This window comes from Poromitra crassiceps, assembly GCF_964638095.1.
Source record: "Poromitra crassiceps genome assembly, chromosome: 13".
NCBI classification, from domain to species: domain Eukaryota; kingdom Metazoa; phylum Chordata; class Actinopteri; order Beryciformes; family Melamphaidae; genus Poromitra; species Poromitra crassiceps.
The window spans coordinates 3783584-3805196 of NC_139644.1; the positions used below are offsets into that span (position 1 = coordinate 3783584).

Consider the following 21613-nt stretch of genomic DNA (forward strand, 5'->3'; position numbering starts at 1 on the left):
ACTCATATTAGGTAGAGGGCCGGATTTGTTCAACTGAGACCTCATGGGGGCCAGATTTTTTTTTTTACTAAAATCAATTCGACTCATTTACCCATTTACTTCACAAAAGAAATACTGCTCTTTCCATTTCTCTTGAAACTGCCTGCATTCCGTGTCAACCTTTCTCTTTTTCGACAGCATCTTGTTCAGGGGCGGACTGGGATCATAATTCAGGCCGGGCATTAGATACCAAGCAGGCCAGGCTGATGCGGGCCGACGCGCGTGCCGGCGTCCGAAAAATTTAGGCCGTTTAAAGCTCAATTTGGGCCGTTTGAAGCCAGATTTGGGCCGTTTGAAGCCCAATTTGGGTCATTTAAAGCCCGATTTAGGCCGTTTGAAGCCCGATTTGGGCCGTTTGAAGCCCAATTTGGGCCAAGTCCAATTTTACAATGAGATGCACCCACATTAACCCCGAATAAAGTAATAAAACCACTAGTAAACCAGTAGGCAGCGCCTGGCCTGCTGTTCAGTGAGTGGCCTGACTGCGGGCACAATTTTTTTTTTTTTTTTTTTTTTTTGCAGGCCAGGCCAGGCCACCGGGCATTTGCCCGACGTGCCCGATTATGCAGTCCGCGCCTGATCTTGTTGATTCTTTTGTTTTTTGGTAGGTAGCTGAATGCGCGATTCAATTCCAGCGTGGCATCATGGCGGCTTTGTTTACACCTGATGACCTACTGACATACTTCCTTGTAGTGCAGGTTAATTAACTTATGAATGAACTCTTAGCTTGCTTATTAGCCACACGTAGTTCATGATAATGGGGTGCGAATTTAATAATAATAATAATATATATATATATATATTTTTTTTTTTTTTTTTTTTTTTTATATTCCAAAACATCTCGCGGGCCGGATGAAACCTGCCCGCGGGCCGTATCTCTGACATCCCTGATTTAGAATGAGGAGAGCCTATACGAGGAATCAGGGTGACGTCACAACCACAACAAATCACAGCAAAACACCCGGAACCGCAGCAGTTAACTAGTATGAGTTGGGCCAAACAAACGTTCATACCTCAAAACTATGCATCACATCGCTTATATTTTGACATTCTGAGTGAGAGCAGAAGTAGCTCAAGAGTTTGATGTAGGCTATCATATAGCCTATGCATGTCATGTTAAAGTTGTGCAAACTGTCGCAGTTTTTAAAATGTACACCGCACAGCTGGGGCTAGAGTGAGCACTCAAAGCTAGCTCCATAGGGTCCCATTGCAGTTTCCACCCGGAAAGACAGTTTGTTTACCAAAATGGTCAGGCTTTGGTCGCAGAGAAATGTTCTGTGGTCTTTCCTGTTTCTAAATATAGCTCAATCATTTTTATGCATTTTGCAAAATGTAGGCTAAATGGAAAAATCAGTGGCAGATTAAATCCCTTAGTTCGTATGCTGAACGCGGAAGTGTGCGTGACTTTGACTCTCTATTGTGCAAAGGTCCCAGGCTGTTGTGTTCTGTGACATAACGTAACAGCGTGTTCTGTGACATAACGTAACAGTGTGCACTATAGAACAAAACGCACATCAAACTCATAAAAGTGTTGGTGAACTTTGAATTTAGATGAACTCCTGACGGGTTCTTCTGTCCCTTGACCCCATCGCTCAACTGTGAACCCTCCAACCTCGGAGTCCAGCAGCACAAACCCACACTCATTTTACATGGAACATTTTAAACAGCACAATTGTCAGTTGAATTGTAGTTTAATAAATGACAGATATACTATATTTGCAATAACGTCAATAATGTCAAGAACTGGCCTTGTTGATGACCTGAAGGAAGTGTCTTTATTTATTCCAAAGCATTGATTTATTGATTGCCATTATAAAGCTGACAAATGACAGTTGACAGTGTCTGACTTGAAAAATGCAGATCAGTGATGAGCTGTTTTTACACATGGCTTCACTTCTTTGACTGATGCATGTGTTGATCCACAGGTCTGTCCCAAGGGCCTGCAGTGTCTCAGTGCTGCAACACAAGAAGGTAAAAACACACGTTTACTCAACTCCACAACAAAAACATTACAAATCGCTTCCTGTTGCAGTGTTTGCTAATACAATAGGACCAATCAGCCTGACGTCACTGCCAACCAAAAACAACTGTTAGGGGTTCAGTGTCTTGCTCAAGGACGATTCGACACACTGCCGCGAGGAGCCAGCCTCGAACCGAGAACCTTCCGATTCCCAGGCGACAACTCTACCTGCTGAGCTAATGCTAATGCCGCCCCAAAGTTGATTTTAATTCATTCAAACTTAAATCAAGTTAATTGATCAGTAAGTTAATAAACATAATTTCAAAAATGTTTACAAACAGAACTCAAATAAATTGCATTAATTAATTTAAATTCATGCAATGTGTGACCATAATACAAAACGTCTCCTTAAACTGCAGCAGTTAAAAAGTGTAACATAGTGTACCTTAAAGTCCCACAGCACCATGGCTCCATCCAGACCCACACTGCTGTACTTCTCCACACTGCCTTTCTCCCCGGACACAACACACAGCTGGCTGCAACACACAACAACAGCCTGTCACATACACACAGCTGGCTGCAGGACACAACAGCCGCCCCACGCCCCCCACAAACACACACACATCCAGCCTCTGTTGTGCTAGAACTAACCAATCAATCAATCAATCAATCAATCAACCAATCAAATCAAATCAATCAATCAATCAATCAATCAATCATCAATGTTTACAAGACAGGTTAGTTAGCTCGCTAAAAAGCTGACATTGTAACACAAAATTTATCAAATTATTTCGTCGTGCTGATCAGCTGCCAGTCAAAAACAGCCAAGAAATGTCTGTAATAATAACATAACAAACCATGTCTGTTCACTTCACTTCTGTTGATACGTTTATAATCTCAGCTGTTCACAGAGCTGAAGACACCAGACAGAGGGTGACCTCGGCCATCTGAAAGCGCTCTATACATAGGCATGCTCCCCTTGGAGACCCCTAAAACATGATAAGGATACTAGTAGGCCGACCTCATAAGCCAGGAGTTCTCAAAGTGAGGTCCAGAAAATGTATGATCCATCCTTACTCCAGAGGTCCTAGAGGGGATTCTAGGGGTCTAGAATCTAATCTAACAATTGTAGCTCTATAATCTAGATGGGCTTACATGATGCTGTTCTGTAGATCTAGAATCTAGATGGTCTTACGTGATGCTGTTCTGATAATGGACTGCAGGCCCCATTACACTGTGGCCATCATGGAAGTCTAGTTATTGTGAATGCTAGGGGCTAGCTGGCATTTCCCATTTCCCCCCAATAACCTCCTATGGTCAAAAAGGGCCCTCAAACCACACCAGACATGATGCTGTTCTGTAGATCTAGAATCTCGATGCTCTTACGTGATGCTGTTCTGGTGCAGGGTGCCCAGCTCGTTGCTGTCATCGTCGGTCGCCCTCTTGTCCAGGTTGCGGAAGTGTTGCATGGCCGACATGCTCCCCCTGGTGGTCTGCTTGGGGATGTCCAGCTTCTTCACAAACTCCAGAGCGCCGGGGCCCTTATAGCTGAACTGGTAGGGGCAGCAGTCATGGCCCTGACGCACAAAGATGAAGGATATTGTTAACAAGAATTAGACCCATCTTTTTGTGTTTTTGTTGTGTTTTTGTTGTGTTTTTGTTGTGTTTTTCAGAAAGAAAACATCCCATCATATTAGTTGCTTATCAGTCACAGTGTTTTTTAGGTGAAACAAACCAAGCAGCCATTAAACTGCAGCATTTGACTGACATTATTTATTTGCCACCCTGATGTGTGTGTGTGTGTGTGTGTGTGTGTGTGTGTGTGTGTGTGTGTGTGTGTGTGTGTGTGTGTGTGTGTGAGAGAGAGCACACACACACTCGTGCGCTCACACACACACACACACACACACACACACACAGCAGGTGCTAGTTACCGCGGCCACAATCTCAGTAGGGCTGACATAAAGCACGCTCAGTAGAGGCAGACGGTCTGTGCTCAGCTGGGTCACCCTGAGGAGACAGAGGTCAAAGGTCACTTCAGGACAGCGTTATAGTCGAGTCCGAGTGCTGGATTCATTTTCAGGGCACGTGACTCAACTTGGACTGATGGACTTGGACTTGGAAGTTGAAGATGAGGCCTCAAACTTGTTAATTGATAAAGACTGGCTGTTTTGTTTTTGTGAGTTATTTTGTAACATGGCCTAATAATTTGGCATAAGATCATTGATAGCTCTATTAATACAGTGACATTACATTGTGTGCAGGGCAAACGTGTGTTTCTACTACACGCTTGTTAAAATACATCTGCTCAGGAGGCATTACAAGGTAGGTTATCATTCATTCATTGCATCATATGCTATAGTTTTCTCTTGCCGTTTTCTAAGCACAATGTTATAGTCGGGTAAATCAGGGAAAGAGGCGACTGAAGGTAAATACGTTTGAGACCCACTGCTGTACAGTGTTGGGGGTAACTCATTACAAAAGTAACATATTACATGTAATATATTACTTTTAGCAGTAACTCAGTAATATAACTGATTACTTATAGGATTTCAGTAATATTATACCAGTTACTTTGTCAAGTAACTCAAGTTACAAATTGAGTTACCTTTTTTTAATCAAAGCACATATTTAAATAAAGATACAATAATTTCCTTATCAGACTGTGTGTTTTTATGCATATAACCACTATATATGACAATAACAAAGGAAAAGAATAACATTTAGAATTTTGGGCGGTTTACACTGACTTCAAGGCAGTTGAAATTATTTTTTGGAATGGTTCCAGGGTGGCGATGTCATTCTGCTGCTGCTGTTGTTTTGGTGAAAGTAATGCAAAAGTAGTGTAATAAGTAACGAGTTACTCTACACAGACAGTAATATTGTAAAGTAACTTATTACTTTCAAATGAAAGTAACTAGTAATAAGTAGTATATTACATTTTGAGAGTAACTTGCCCAACACTGCTGCTGTACGTGTGTAACCCAATGAATGTGAGTCCTCATGAGTCCCCAGTGGTAGCCTAGCGAGTAAGTTGGTTAAACTCACTCCCCCAGTATGAAGGCCTGTTAATCAGCTCCACCAAGGGAGCTGCCTTTGGAAGCAGGAGGTCGGTGGTTCGAATCCGCCCATGGGCAAGCCCTTAACAACTACAGTACTATCAACACACATGTGTGAAGTGGCTTGGCTGCAGTACTCACTCTTTCCCCTGTGCGGCGTCAGTCACAGTCACAGTGCTGTTGTGGGCCACCCAGGCCAGCTGGTCTCCGCTGGGGGAGAAGGAGACGCTGTGCACCCAGCCTCCACAGTCCTTCTGCTGCAGCAGCACCTCCCCGAAAGGCATCTTGGCCCCCCAGGCTGTGGGGCCGGGCTTCTCCTCGATGTCCTTGATGTAGGCGGAGAAAATCCTGAGAGAGGCACATGATGGACATCTGTCAGTGGGCAGCATTTTAGAGAGAGCCAAAGTCACGCCACCTTCCGATTTATGCATACGAACCAAGATATTAAAATACTTATGAAAATAGTTTTACTTTGTCAAACCAAGCGATTCAGCTCTATTTAGAATCAGGAGAGACAATAGAACATTTCACTCAGACCCCAAAATAGTCTGTTTTTATTTATCTATTATCATTTTATTTTTTTTACGTTTTGGTCCAATTGAAATGTTCTATCTATGGTCTCTCCTGATTCTAAATATATTATATGAATCGCTTGGTTTGATCAAGTAAAACTATTTTTTATAAGCATTTTACAAAATGTCTATTTGGAAGGCGGATAAGATCCCTATGCCTGAACCGGAAGGGGGCTTGACTTTGGCTGTCTATGTGCTTACCCTCAATACATGCCTACTCTAGTGGTTGTCTGACCTGCAGTAGAGGTCTGCAGAGCCGGCTGCCAACAGGATGTTGTTGGGATGCCAGTCCAGACTCAGCACCGTGGAGCGGATGGCTTTCTTGATGTGTTTACTCAGCCACCTGCAGGGGGCGGCAAAGGGTTAAAAACCACTGCACACTCCCAAAACCTGTTAGAGTAGTTGAACAAACAGAACTCCTCCTGCAAGAATGCTGCGTGTAATAAATGTGTGTTTGTTTTGAGAATGACCAGCCTGGTCGCCAGAATAAAATGTTAGCATTTTACATTTCTGCGATACACAGATACATATGTTTCTGGTTTCTAGATACGTGTATATCAGCATTATACACGTCATAGAGCCCGCTATTGAAATAGATACGTGTATATCAGCATTATACACGTCATAGAGTCTGCTATTGAAATAGATACGTGTGTATCAACGTTATACACGTCATAGAGTCTGCTATTGAAATATATACGTGTGTATCAGCGTTATACACGTCATAGAGTCTGCTATTGAAATAGATATGTGTGTATCAACGTTATACACGTCATAGAGTCTGCTATTGAAATAGCTACGTGTATATCAGCATTATACACGTCATAGAGTCTGCTATTAAATAGATACGTGTATATCAGTGTTATACACGTCATAGAGTCTGCTATTGAAATAGATATGTGTATATCAACATTATACACGTCATAGAGTCTGCTATTGAAATAGATACGTGTATATCAGCATTATACACGTCATAGAGTCTGCTATTAAATAGATACGTGTATATCAGTGTTATACACGTCATAGAGTCTGCTATTAAATAGATACGTGTATATCAGTGTTATACACGTCATAGAGTCTGCTATTGAAATAGATATGTGTATATCAACATTATACACGTCATAGAGTCTGCTATTAAATAGATACGTGTATATCAGTGTTATACACGTCATAGAGTCTGCTATTGAAATAGATACGTGTGTATCAGCGTTATACACGTCATAGAGTCTGCTATTGAAATAGATACGTGTGTATCAGCGTTATACACGTCATAGAGTCTGCTATTAAATAGATACGTGTATATCAGTGTTATACACGTCATAGAGTCTGCTATTAAATAGATACGTGTATATCAGTGTTATACACGTCATAGAGTCTGCTATTGAAATAGATATGTGTATATCAACATTATACACGTCATAGAGTCTGCTATTAAATAGATATGTGTATATCAGCGTTATACACGTCATAGAGTCTGCTATTAAATAGATACGTGTATATCAGTGTTATACACGTCATAGAGTCTGCTATTGAAATAGATATGTGTATATCAACATTATACACGTCATAGAGTCTGCTATTGAAATAGATACGTGTATATCAGCATTATACACGTCATAGAGTCTGCTATTGAAATAGATATGTGTATATCAGCATTATACACGTCATAGAGTCTGCTATTGAAATAGATACGTGTGTATCAGCATTATACACGTCATAGAGCCCGCTATTGAAATAGATACGTGTATATCAGCATTATACACGTCATAGAGCCCGCTATTGAAATAGATACGTGTATATCAACATTACACGTCATAGAGTCTGCTATTGAAATAGATACGTGTGTATCAGCGTTATACACGTCATAGAGTCCGCTATTGAAATAGATACGTGTATATCAACATTACACGTCATAGAGTCCGCTATTGAAATAGATACGTGTATATCAACATTACACGTCATAGAGTCTGCTATTGAAATAGATATGTGTATATCAACATTACACGTCATAGAGTCTGCTATTGAAATAGATACGTGTATATCAACATTACACGTCATAGAGTCTGCTATTGAAATAGATACGTGTATATCAACATTACACGTCATAGAGTCTGCTATTGAAATAGATACGTGTATATCAACATTATACACGTCATAGAGTCCGCTATTGAAATAGATACGTGTATATCAGCATTATACACGTCATAGAGTCCGCTATTGAAATAGATACGTGTATATCAGCATTATACACGTCATAGAGTCTGCTATTGAAATAGATACGTGTATATCAACATTACACGTCATAGAGTCTGCTATTGAAATAGATACGTGTATATCAGCGTTATACACGTCATAGAGTCTGCTATTGAAATAGATACGTGTATATCAGCATTATACACGTCATAGAGTCCGCTATTGAAATAGATACGTGTATATCAGCATTATACACGTCATAGAGTCTGCTATTGAAATAGATACGTGTATATCAACGTTATACACGTCATAGAGTCTGCTATTGAAATAGATACGTGTGTATCAGCATTATACACGTCATAGAGTCTGCTATTGAAATAGATACGTGTATATCAACGTTATACACGTCATAGAGTCTGCTATTGAAATAGATACGTGTATATCAGCATTATACACGTCATAGAGTCTGCTATTGAAATAGATACGTGTATATCAGCATTATACACGTCATAGAGTCTGCTATTGAAATAGATATGTGTGTATCAACATTACACGTCATAGAGTCTGCTATTGAAATAGATACGTGTATATCAGCATTATACACGTCATAGAGTCTGCTATTGAAATAGATACGTGTATATCAGCATTATACACGTCATAGAGTCTGCTATTGAAATAGATACGTGTATATCAGCGTTATACACGTCATAGAGTCTGCTATTGAAATAGATACGTGTATATCAGCGTTATACACGTCATAGAGTCTGCTATTGAAATAGATACGTGTATATCAGCGTTATACACGTCATAGAGTCTGCTATTGAAATAGATACGTGTATATCAGCGTTATACACGTCATAGAGTCTGCTATTGAAATAGATACGTGTGTATCAGCATTATACACGTCATAGAGTCTGCTATTGAAATATATATGTGTGTATCAGCATTATACACGTCATAGAGTCTGCTATTGAAATAGATACGTGTATATCAGCATTATACACGTCATAGAGTCTGCTATTGAAATAGATACGTGTGTATCAGCATTATACACGTCATAGAGTCTGCTATTGAAATATATATGTGTGTATCAGCATTATACACGTCATAGAGTCTGCTATTGAAATAGATACGTGTATATCAGCGTTATACACGTCATAGAGTCTGCTATTGAAATAGATACGTGTATATCAGCATTATACACGTCATAGAGTCTGCTATTGAAATAGATACGTGTGTATCAGCATTATACACGTCATAGAGTCTGCTATTGAAATATATATGTGTGTATCAGCGTTATACACGTCATAGAGTCTGCTATTGAAATAGATACGTGTATATCAACATTACACGTCATAGAGTCTGCTATTGAAATAGATACGTGTGTATCAGCGTTATACACGTCATAGAGTCTGCTATTGAAATAGATACGTGTGTATCAGCATTATACACGTCATAGAGTCTGCTATTGAAATATATATGTGTGTATCAGCATTATACACGTCATAGAGTCTGCTATTGAAATAGATACGTGTATATCAGCGTTATACACGTCATAGAGTCTGCTATTGAAATAGATACGTGTATATCAGCATTATACACGTCATAGAGTCTGCTATTGAAATAGATACGTGTGTATCAGCATTATACACGTCATAGAGTCTGCTATTGAAATATATATGTGTGTATCAGCGTTATACACGTCATAGAGTCTGCTATTGAAATAGATACGTGTATATCAACATTACACGTCATAGAGTCTGCTATTGAAATAGATACGTGTATATCAACATTACACGTCATAGAGTCTGCTATTGAAATAGATACGTGTATATCAGCGTTATACACGTCATAGAGTCTGCTATTGAAATAGATAAGTGTGTATCAGCATTATACACGTCATAGAGTCTGCTATTGAAATAGATACGTGTGTATCAACGTTATACACGTCATAGAGTCTGCTATTGAAATAGATACGTGTATATCAGCATTACACGTCATAGAGTCTGCTATTGAAATAGATACGTGTATATCAGCGTTATACACGTCATAGAGTCTGCTATTGAAATAGATAAGTGTGTATCAGCGTTATACACGTCATAGAGTCTGCTATTGAAATAGATACGTGTGTATCAGCATTATACACGTCATAGAGTCTGCTATTGAAATAGATACGTGTGTATCAGCATTATACACGTCATAGAGTCTGCTATTGAAATAGATACGTGTATATCAGCATTACACGTCATAGAGTCTGCTATTGAAATATATATGTGTATATCAGCATTATACACGTCATAGAGTCTGCTATTGAAATAGATACGTGTATATCAGCATTACACGTCATAGAGTCTGCTATTGAAATAGATACGTGTATATCAGCGTTATACACGTCATAGAGTCTGCTATTGAAATAGATAAGTGTGTATCAGCGTTATACACGTCATAGAGTCTGCTATTGAAATAGATACGTGTATATCAACGTTATACACATCATAGAGTCTGCTATTGAAATAGATACGTGTGTATCAGCGTTATACACGTCATAGAGTCTGCTATTGAAATAGATACGTGTATATCAGCATTATACACGTCATAGAGTCTGCTATTGAAATAGATACGTGTGTATCAGCATTATACACGTCATAGAGTCTGCTATTGAAATAGATACGTGTGTATCAACGTTATACACATCATAGAGTCTGCTATTGAAATAGATACGTGTGTATCAGCATTATACACGTCATAGAGTCTGCTATTGAAATAGATACGTGTATATCAACGTTATACACATCATAGAGTCTGCTATTGAAATAGATACGTGTGTATCAGCGTTATACACGTCATAGAGTCTGCTATTGAAATAGATACGTGTATATCAGCATTATACACGTCATAGAGTCTGCTATTGAAATAGATACGTGTGTATCAGCATTATACACGTCATAGAGTCCGCTATTGAAATAGATACGTGTATATCAGCGTTATACACGTCATAGAGTCTGCTATTGAAATAGATACGTGTGTATCAACGTTATACACGTCATAGAGTCCGCTATTGAAATATATATGTGTGTATCAGCGTTATACACGTCATAGAGTCTGCTATTGAAATAGATACGTGTGTATCAGCGTTATACACGTCATAGAGTCCGCTATTGAAATAGATACGTGTATATCAACATTACACGTCATAGAGTCTGCTATTGAAATAGATACGTGTGTATCAGCGTTATACACGTCATAGAGTCTGCTATTGAAATAGATACGTGTGTATCAGCGTTATACACGTCATAGAGTCTGCTATTGAAATAGATACGTGTGTATCAACGTTATACACGTCATAGAGTCTGCTATTGAAATAGATACGTGTATATCAGCATTATACACGTCATAGAGTCTGCTATTGAAATAGATACGTGTATATCAGCGTTATACACGTCATAGAGTCCGCTATTGAAATAGATACGTGTGTATCAGCGTTATACACGTCATAGAGTCTGCCATTGAAATAGATACGTGTATATCAGCGTTATACACGTCATAGAGTCTGCTATTGAAATAGATACGTGTGTATCAGCATTATACACGTCATAGAGTCCGCTATTGAAATAGATACGTGTATATCAGCGTTATACACGTCATAGAGTCTGCTATTGAAATAGATACGTGTGTATCAGCGTTATACACGTCATAGAGTCTGCTATTGAAATAGATACGTGTGTATCAGCATTATACACGTCATAGAGTCCGCTATTGAAATAGATACGTGTATATCAGCGTTATACACGTCATAGAGTCTGCTATTGAAATAGATACGTGTGTATCAACGTTATACACGTCATAGAGTCCGCTATTGAAATATATATGTGTGTATCAGCGTTATACACGTCATAGAGTCTGCTATTGAAATAGATACGTGTGTATCAGCGTTATACACGTCATAGAGTCCGCTATTGAAATAGATACGTGTATATCAACATTACACGTCATAGAGTCTGCTATTGAAATAGATACGTGTGTATCAGCGTTATACACGTCATAGAGTCTGCTATTGAAATAGATACGTGTGTATCAGCGTTATACACGTCATAGAGTCTGCTATTGAAATAGATACGTGTGTATCAACGTTATACACGTCATAGAGTCCGCTATTGAAATAGATACGTGTGTATCAGCATTATACACGTCATAGAGTCTGCTATTGAAATAGATACGTGTGTATCAGCGTTATACACGTCATAGAGTCTGCTATTGAAATAGATACGTGTGTATCAGCGTTATACACGTCATAGAGTCTGCTATTGAAATAGATACGTGTGTATCAGCGTTATACACGTCATAGAGTCTGCTATTGAAATAGATACGTGTGTATCAGCGTTATACACGTCATAGAGTCTGCTATTGAAATAGATACGTGTATATCAGCGTTATACACGTCATAGAGTCTGCTATTGAAATAGATACGTGTATATCAGCGTTATACACGTCATAGAGTCTGCTATTGAAATAGATACGTGTGTATCAGCGTTATACACGTCATAGAGTCTGCTATTGAAATAGATACGTGTATATCAGCGTTATACACGTCATAGAGTCCGCTATTGAAATAGATACGTGTGTATCAGCGTTATACACGTCATAGAGTCTGCTATTGAAATAGATACGTGTATATCAGCGTTATACACGTCATAGAGTCCGCTATTGAAATAGATACGTGTGTATCAACGTTATACACGTCATAGAGTCCGCTATTGAAATAGATATGTGTATATCAACGTTATACACGTCATAGAGTCTGCTATTGAAATAGATACGTGTGTATCAACGTTATACACGTCATAGAGTCCGCTATTGAAATAGATACGTGTGTATCAACGTTATACACGTCATAGAGTCCGCTATTGAAATAGATACGTGTGTATCAACGTTATACACGTCATAGAGTCCGCTATTGAAATAGATACGTGTGTATCAACGTTATACACGTCATAGAGTCCGCTATTGAAATAGATACGTGTGTATCAACGTTATACACGTCATAGAGTCCGCTATTGAAATAGATACGTGTGTATCAACGTTATACACGTCATAGAGTCCGCTATTGAAATAGATACGTGTGTATCAGCGTTATACACGTCATAGAGTCTGCTATTGAAATAGTGCAACTGACCAGGGGAGGCAGTAGTGCAGTGACCAGGACTCATACCCCCCGCTTCCCACCCGCAGACACGGCCAATTGTGTCTGTAGGAACATCTGACCAAGCTGGAAGTACTGCAGCCAGGAATTGAACCCGGGTCTCTGCGGTGCATGGTAGGTGCTTTTACCTCTTCCCTACCCAGAAGGCCTGAAAGCTGCTTTGATCAGAGCCTGGTTCTCTTTGTGCGGCTCACCAGTCGTTCTCCTTCTCAAAGTAGCAGACGGAGATGAGGCGCGCCCCGCTGCCCAGGGCGAACTTGTTCTCCAGGGGCGACCACTTCACACAGGTGGCCGCGCGGTTGATCCTCACCAGCACCAGGGTGGGCTTCCAGGCCCCGTCCCTCAGCGTCCACACGTAGGCGTTACGGTCGGCCGCACACGTCACTATGCGGTTGGACTCTGGTGCCCAGTCGATACCTGCAGACGTGATTATTATCATTCTGTGTTCACGTTATGTGGGAAAGACAGTCGTGCCGAGTTTCCTACTAGAAAATACTTTGTGAATTTGAAATTTCTCAAACTTACTGAATTCTAAAGAAGGAATAACCTAGTCAAGTCAAGTCAAGTTTATTTGTATAGCCCTAATTCACAAGCATGTCTCAGAGGACTTCAAAGAAAATATGTCTAGCTAAATCTAGCTGACACAAGGGAGGAGGTGGGGAGGGAGCAGGGGAGGGAGAGGGGGAATGTGGGGGAGGAGGGAGCAGGAGAAAGGGAGGAGGTGGGGAGGGAGTAGGGGAAGGGGGCAAGAGAAGAGCAGAACAGATAGAATATACTGTGGCTAGGCGATATGGACATGAATAGTCACAAGGGAAAGTGCAATTTTGCATTCAGGTTATGTAATTAGTTATCAGGCGAAAAGAGTGTGATTATGATATATTCCTTTCCAGTGTTGGGAGCAACTAATTACTGTAACTTCTTAACTACTTTTTGCAGTAACTAGTAATCTAACTAATTGCTTTTTTCAAATTTAGTAACTCGATTACAGTTACCGAAATAGTAACTGGGCTAGCCTAACTTCGGTGCGTCCTGGTGGCTCACCTAGAATGCAAAAGATGCATCGGCCAAAATTCCTTTCTTTATTCAGCGGCAGTAGCCTGGAACAGTCTCCCAGCTGAGATTAAGACGATCAGCCCCTATCCCTCCTTCAAAGGTAAAGTCAAGAACTGGATCAGGAGAAACAGAACCTGGACTTAATGTGTTGTGTTATATTGTGGTATTATATTATTATATTATATATTATATTATATCTATATTATTATATAGTATATAATATTGTATGGTAATGATATGTAATGCTATAGTATATTATAAAATATTGTCCAGTATAGGTACATGTAGGATGGATTTGATGGTAGCCAAGGTGTATGAGGTGGGGGGCGACCTGTTGTCGGCCAGCCAGTAACTGAGCCGGTGTCTCACTCGACCCTATATGTTATGAGATCTTATTTTATTTTATTTATTTTATTTATTTTATTTGATTATTTTTTAATGGATGTTTTTATTAGGATTTGATGGGTTTATTTTTTAATAGCACAAATTGTCTTTTATCTTATTTTATGCTTATTTTTATTGGTTATTCACTGTGCCCCACTTTCCCATATCATTCTCCCCCCTGCGTGGCAGGCACACCCACGCATCACCCTCAGACTCTGACAAGTGCTTGTGGCACTCACACTATCACACACTTACACACATCCAGACATACACACAACAGTACACATTTTATAACAGTCATCATGAGGACCGCAATGGAAATAAGCTGTCAGCTTTATTGCGTTTTTATCCTTTTGATAATGGTGGGCCTGTGTATGTATATATGTATATTGTATATACTGTGTATTCATTATCAATAAAGAACTCAATCAATCAATCAATCAAACCTGGTAGCACGTGTATGCGCGGCCGACACGGGTTCGAATCCGACCCGTGGTCCTTTGACGCATGTCATCCCTGCTCTCTCTCCACCTTTCCTGTCTAATAACTTCTTCTCTTGTGATTGGCTCTCGTCGCAATTCATCCCTCCCTGTTTTCTATAGTTTATTAGTTGACGAAAATGTCAATAGATTTCCTCATAGTTTTTGTTATCACAACTTTGTTTTTATTTAGTTCACGTCAAATTTCTGGCAGTGAAAAAGGGTAGTTTTATTCTAGTTTTAGTTTTAGTCAATGAAATTAGCACTGCATTGGTCTCCTACAGTTTTTTCATGCAATTGTACACAATTTTCACCCATTTCTGTCAGTTTTAGTCAGTCAGTCCAACTGGAAACTTGGCTTCTCTCCAAGCCAGTAGCTACCTGTGATTCGTCCGCTGTGCTCAGTCAGCTCATGGATCTTGTTCCATTCTTTGCCTTTCTTCTCATAGATGTTCACCATATTGTTGTTGGGGCTTACTGCAATCTCTGTGGGTAAATAGTTAGCTGCATCATTACAATGTCATATTGTGTGGCATAATAATCACTTCATCATAGCAATTTAAAGAACCCCTAAAGTCTGAAACCAGTTGTTCTTCTTGTTCCTTCAGTTGGATGTCTGTGCAGAGTTTGACACTACCAGACTATTTCCACAATCGTCTGCTAGGGGGCGGGCCTACGAGCTAGGGGGCGGGGCCTACGAGCAGGATTTGTGACATCACAAATAGTTTGGAAGCCAATCCTGGTTCAATATTCAACTTATCCAAGTGTGATGTGGAAACTTAATACATAATACATCTTGTGTCCTGTAGGAAACTTTTTTTTTATTTAATCAGGGGAGCGCCCTGTTCACATTCACATTCACATTCACATTCACATTCACATTCACATTCACATTCACATTCACATTCACACCTGGAAGCTGACCTGTACAACCACAGTCTGATCTGCTGGACACTGAGCAGCTCCACTGGAGCGGTTGGGGTCATATCAATGGCAAGCACTGTCTTTTCACTTTCTCCAAACAGATTTATTCTGCTGGTCCCACTAGGCCTAGGGGATTGAACCGACAACCTTCCGGTCACAAGCTGGCTTCTCTAACCATTGGGCCACCACTTTGAGATGAAATGTAATCATATTCATTGCTGGTCTGTCGTGAATGAATACACTGGAATGGTGTCTTATTTCAAGTTGAAGAACGAACGTTTGAAAAACCTACGTTGCAGCTTTTAGGGACTGTTGGCTGCTCAGGAAGTTTAGAAGTGGCCAGCTGACATCATAGGTTACACTGCGGATGTGTAAATGCACACAGTAGCCTACAGTAGATCTGTAAATGCACACAGTAGCCTACAGTAGCCTACAGTACATCCATTTCCTGTAATGATCACCAGATTCACTGCAGCTCTCCAGACAACTTGAATGGAATTAGATGAGGAGAAAATGGATCTGTGGGCTCGAGAGGGTGCAGTCCCACCCAGTGTGTGTGTGTGTGTGTGTGTGTGTGTGTGTGTGTGTGTGTGTGTGTGTGTGTGTGTGTGTGTGTGTGTGTGTGTGTGTGTGTGTGTGCATGTGTGTGTGTGCATGCGTGCATGCGCGTGTGTGTGTGTGTGTGCATGTGCATGTGTGTTGGTAAAAAGCTGATTTTTTGGGTCAGTGATTAAGGTTAGGCCTAGGGTAAGCCTCCAAGAATGCATAACTATGTAAATACCCCAAAAGTGACCTAAGTAAGACTGTCTGTGTGTGTGTGTGTGTGTGTGTGTGTGTGTGTTTGTGTGCATATGCACGCAGATAATGTGTAGGCGTGTCTTTCTCTGCAAGGAAATGCAGCCCGACTGGTTTGCACGTCCACCTACGTGCTCCTGTGTGTGTGTGTGTGTGTGTGTGTAGGTGTGTGTAGGTGTGTGTAGGTGTGTGTGTGTGTGTGTGTGTGTGTGTGTGTGTGTGTGTGTGTGTGTGTGTGTGTGTGTGTGTGTGTGTAGGTGCACGTGCACCTACGTGTCCGGTCTTTGTTCCAGGCGTGGCAGCTCAGAGGCTCCAGGCCGAAGTTGTACAGAGACATGTCTGAACACAGAGGAGAGGCAGGGCGAGGCGGAATGTGGCTGACTGGCAGAGAAGTGTCTCGTCTGGGATCAGCTGCAAATCTGCTGCTGCAAGTTCAGGAATGACAGGAGAGAGAGAGAGAGAGAGAGAGAGAGAGAGAGAGAGAGAGAGAGAGAGAGAGAGAGAGAGAGAGAGAGAGAGAGAGAGAGAGAGAGAGAGAGAGAGAGAGAGAGAGAGAAGAGGAGAGAGAAGAGAGAGAGAGAGAGAGAGAGAGAGAGAGAGAGAGAGAGAGAGAGAGAGAGAGAGAGAGAGAGAGAAGAGAGAGAGAGAGAGAGAGAGAGAGAGAGAGAGAGAGAGAGAGAGAGAGAGAGAGAGAGAGAGAGAGAAGAGAGAGAGAGAGAGAGAGAGAGAGAGAGAGAGAGAGAGAGAGGTTCCTTCATGTACAAAATAAATCATTCTTGTTTTTCGGTGTAGTTCTCCTTTAAAAGAGCCCATCCTCACATAAGCTGTTGACTCTTCTGAGCTGATCTGAAGAAAGTCCACAAATTAATCCTCATGACATCCCTGCCTGTTAGTAATTGTTAGCTCAGTGAGTAGTGTGTGTGTGTGTGTGTGTGTGTGTGTGTGTGTGTGTGTGTGTGTGTGTGTGTGTGTGTAGATAACAGTGGACTTTTATCAGGTGTGCTGCAAACTTGTGCAAACATGCTTTGATTGTTACCTTGCCGTGTTTTTCCCTGTTTCCTGAGGAGAACTCAGTCCTGACTTTAGTGTTTAGTCCAGTCACTATATCTGTTTCCTGAGGAGAACTCAGTCCTGACTTTAGTGTTTAGTCCAGTCACTATATCTGTTTCCTGAGGAGAACTCAGTCCTGACTTGAGTGTTTAGTCAAGTCACTATATCTGTTTCCTGAGGAGAACTCAGTCCTGACTTGAGTGTTTAGTCAAGTCACTATATCTGTTTCCTGAGGAGAACTCAGTCCTGACTTTAGTGTTTAGTCCAGTCACTATATCTGTTTCCTGAGGAGAACTCAGTCCTGACTTGAGTGTTTAGTCAAGTCACTATATCTGTTTCCTGAGGAGAACTCAGTCCTGACTTTAGTGTTTAGTCCAGTCACTATATCTGTTTCCTGAGGATAACTCAGTCCTGACTTGAGTGTTTAGTCAAGTCACTATATCTGTTTCCTGAGGAGAACTCAGTCCTGACTTGAGTGTTTAGTCAAGTCACTATATCTGTTTCCTGAGGAGAACTCAGTCCTGACTTGAGTGTTTAGTCAAGTCACTATATCTCCAGTCACCAAAGAAGAGTCTGAGTGGAGTCTGAATCCTCATGGACCACACATGGTGTCATAATGTCACTCATAGTATATCTTCATTATTAGGGCCTCTTACAAAAAAGTAACAAAAACAAAAATCAATTCACAATTCTGAATCTCCAACTTCCCAGTCCAAATGCCACCACCTTGATCAGCATCAGTGATCAAGTCTAAGCAGTGTTTCCCACACATAAAGGAATTTGTGGCGGGCCGCCACAAAAGGATTTTGACCGACACAAAAAGATGTTGACCAAATTTTTTTTTTTTTTTTTTACAGTACACCTGAACGCAACATGCAAGATACCCGCTGAATAAGTGTCCAAATGTTCATGTCATTCTGGCCAATACTCCACTTCTGTTATAGCATTTCAGTCTGGAATATGGAATATCTTTCAATAATCTATGATTTAGCTGCTAAATTGTCAAATACCGCCATCTGCTCGCTACCCAGGCACTTATGTATGTGACTGACTGAAGGGACTACAACACTGCCTGACTGAAGGGACTACAACACTGCCTGACTGAAGGGACTACAACACTGCCTGACTGAAGAGACTACAACACTGCCTGACTGAAGGGACTACAACACTGCCTGACTGAAGAGACTACAACACTGCCTGACTGAAGAGACTACAACACTACCTGACTGAAGGGACTACAACACTGCCTGACTGAAGAGACTACAACACTACCTGACTGAAGAGACTACAACACTGCCTGACTGAAGAGACTACAACACTGCCTGACTGAAGAGACTACAACACTGCCTGACTGAAGAGACTACAACACTGCCTGACTGAAGAGACTACAACACTGCCTGACTGAAGGGACTAGGCTACAACACTGCCTGACTGAAGGGACTACAACACTGCCTGACTGAAGAGACTACAACACTGCCTGGCTGAAGGGACTACAACACTACCTGACTGAAGAGACTACAACACTGCCTGACTGAAGAGACTACAACACTGCCTGACTGAAGGGACTACAACACTACCTGACTGAAGAGACTACAACACTGCCTGACTGAAGGGACTACAACACTACCTGACTGAAGAGACTACAACACTGCCTGACTGAAGAGACTACAACACTGCCTGACTGAAGGGACTACAACACTACCTGACTGAAGAGACTACAACACTGCCTGACTGAAGGGACTACAACACTACCTGACTGAAGAGACTACAACACTGCCTGACTGAAGGGACTACAACACTACCTGACTGAAGAGACTACAACACTGCCTGACTGAAGAGACTACAACACTGCCTGACTGAAGAGACTACAACACTGCCTGACTGAAGAGACTACAACACTACCTGACTGAAGGGACTACAACACTACCTGACTGAAGAGACTACAACACTACCTGACTGAAGAGACTACAACACTACCTGACTGAAGAGACTACAACACTGCCTGACTGAAGAGACTACAACACTACCTGACTGAAGAGACTACAACACTACCTGACTGAAGAGACTACAACACTGCCTGACTGAAGGGACTACAACACTACCTGACTGAAGGGACTACAACACTACCTGACTGAAGAGACTACAACACTACCTGACTGAAGAGACTACAACACTGCCTGACTGAAGAGACTACAACACTACCTGACTGAAGAGACTACAACACTACCTGACTGAAGAGACTACAACACTACCTGACTGAAGAGACTACAACACTACCTGACTGAAGAGACTACAACACTGCCTGACTGAAGAGACTACAACACTACCTGACTGAAGAGACTACAACACTGCCTGACTGAAGGGACTACAACACTGCCTGACTGAAGGGACTACAACACTGCCTGACTGAAGAGACTACAACACTGCCTGACTGAAGAGACTACAACACTGCCTGACTGAAGAGACTACAACACTACCTGACTGAAGGGACTACAACACTGCCTGACTGAAGGGAATTTTGAATACAAAACCCAAAGCTTTGACATGACTGTTTTACCCCTGGACAAGGAGAGGCTGCTCCTGAATCCTGAAGCTTCCAGTAAGACATCAGACTGGTCTGTACAAGACTGGTCTGTACATGGTAGACTGGTCTGTACATGGTAGTAAGATATCAGACTGGTCTGTACATGGCAGACTGGTCTGTACATGGTAGACTGGTCTGTACATGGTAGACTTGTCTGTACATGGTAGACTTGTCTGTACATGGTAGACTGGTCTGTACATGGCAGTAAGATATCAGACTGGTCTGTACATGGTAGTAAGATATCAGACTGGTCTGTACATGGTAGTAAGATATCAGACTGGTCTGTACATGGTAGTAAGATATCAGACTGGTCTGTACATGGTAGACTGGTCTGTACATGGTAGACTGGTCTGTACATGGCAGTAAGATATCAGACTGCTCTGTACATGGTAGACTGGTCTGTACATGGCAGTAAGATATCAGACTGGTCTGTACATGGTAGTAAGATATCAGACTGGTCTGTACATGGTAGTAAGATATCAGACTGGTCTGTACATGGTAGTAAGATATCAGACTGGTCTGTACATGGTAGTAAGATATCAGACTGGTCTGTACATGGCAGACTGGTCTGTACATGGCAGTAAGATATCAGACTGGTCTTTACATGGTAGACTGGTCTGTACATGGCAGTAAGGCATCAGACTGGTTTGTACATGGTAGGCTGGTCTGTACATGGTAGTAAGACATCAGACTGGTCTGTACATGGCAGTAAGACATCAGACCGGTCTGTACATGGCAGCACATTCTAACATGAGTTTGAAGCACTAAGGATCACCTGAGAAGAAGCACCCTCTGACCGCACAGCTTTGGAATAGAATAGATGAGACTCAGTGTAACTGGATATCTTCTCAAAGGAAATCCTAAACCTGCTCCACCAGAGACCAAACACTGACTGAACTGTCATCAAAAGAGAGAGAAACAACGGCATGTAGACAAACGCTAGCATCATAACTGACCTTCGCTGTATTGCTGGTGAGCAGTGTGACGGCGCTGGATGGAAGGCTGTATTCGTGGACTCTGGGCAGTCGACACGAACGAGCGGTGCAGTGTGAGCTGGGAGAAGGAAGTGGTGAGGTGTTATGGGAGGCAGGGAGAGAGAAGGTGGGTGTGTCCGCTCAGAGCCGGGGAGGTGTAAGACGACTCAGAGTGACACATCTTCAGTTGGTTGGACAAGTTAGGGATTGTGCATTTTCATATCACTGCATGTTGCTGCATTGTGTTGCAGGTAGGGATTTAACGATATACCGTCTTAAGGTGTACCATGATATCAAGCAACGACGGTTATTTAACGATATACTTTATTTTTTATTTTTTAAGTATG

The 21613-nt window shown here is 41.4% G+C and overlaps 1 protein-coding gene across 1 annotated transcript; it reads right to left on the minus strand.

Moving 5' to 3' along the window:
* Positions 1–1795: 1795 nt before the first annotated feature.
* LOC310787443 (actin-related protein 2/3 complex subunit 1A-A) lies at positions 1796–21383 on the minus strand. The gene is made up of 10 exons (XM_083648866.1): positions 21249–21383; positions 16932–17083; positions 15321–15425; positions 13218–13440; positions 5866–5973; positions 5200–5406; positions 3934–4009; positions 3386–3576; positions 2445–2535; positions 1796–1995 (listed from the first exon to the last, which is right to left on the minus strand). Exons 2-10 carry the CDS (start codon positions 16993–16995, stop codon positions 1990–1992), a joined length of 1071 nt encoding a protein of 356 aa, XP_083504992.1. The 5' UTR covers positions 16996–17083; positions 21249–21383; the 3' UTR covers positions 1796–1989.
* Between the last annotated feature and the right edge of the window lie 230 nt (positions 21384–21613).

What these genes read in the sequence shown, in the direction of transcription:
- LOC310787443 (XM_083648866.1), bottom strand. Translation starts at nt 16,995, where the DNA reads ATGTCTCTGTACAACTTCGGCCTGGAGCCTCTGAGCTGCCACGCCTGG. An exon ending in TTTGAGAAGGAGAACGACTG is followed by an intron (nt 5,974 to 13,217) that starts GTGAGCCGCACA and finishes CGCCCCCTGCAG; the next exon opens with GTGGCTGAGTAAACACATCA. An exon ending in TCTGCAGACCTCTACTGCAG is followed by an intron (nt 5,407 to 5,865) that starts GTCAGACAACCA and finishes TGCCTCTCTCAG; the next exon opens with GATTTTCTCCGCCTACATCA.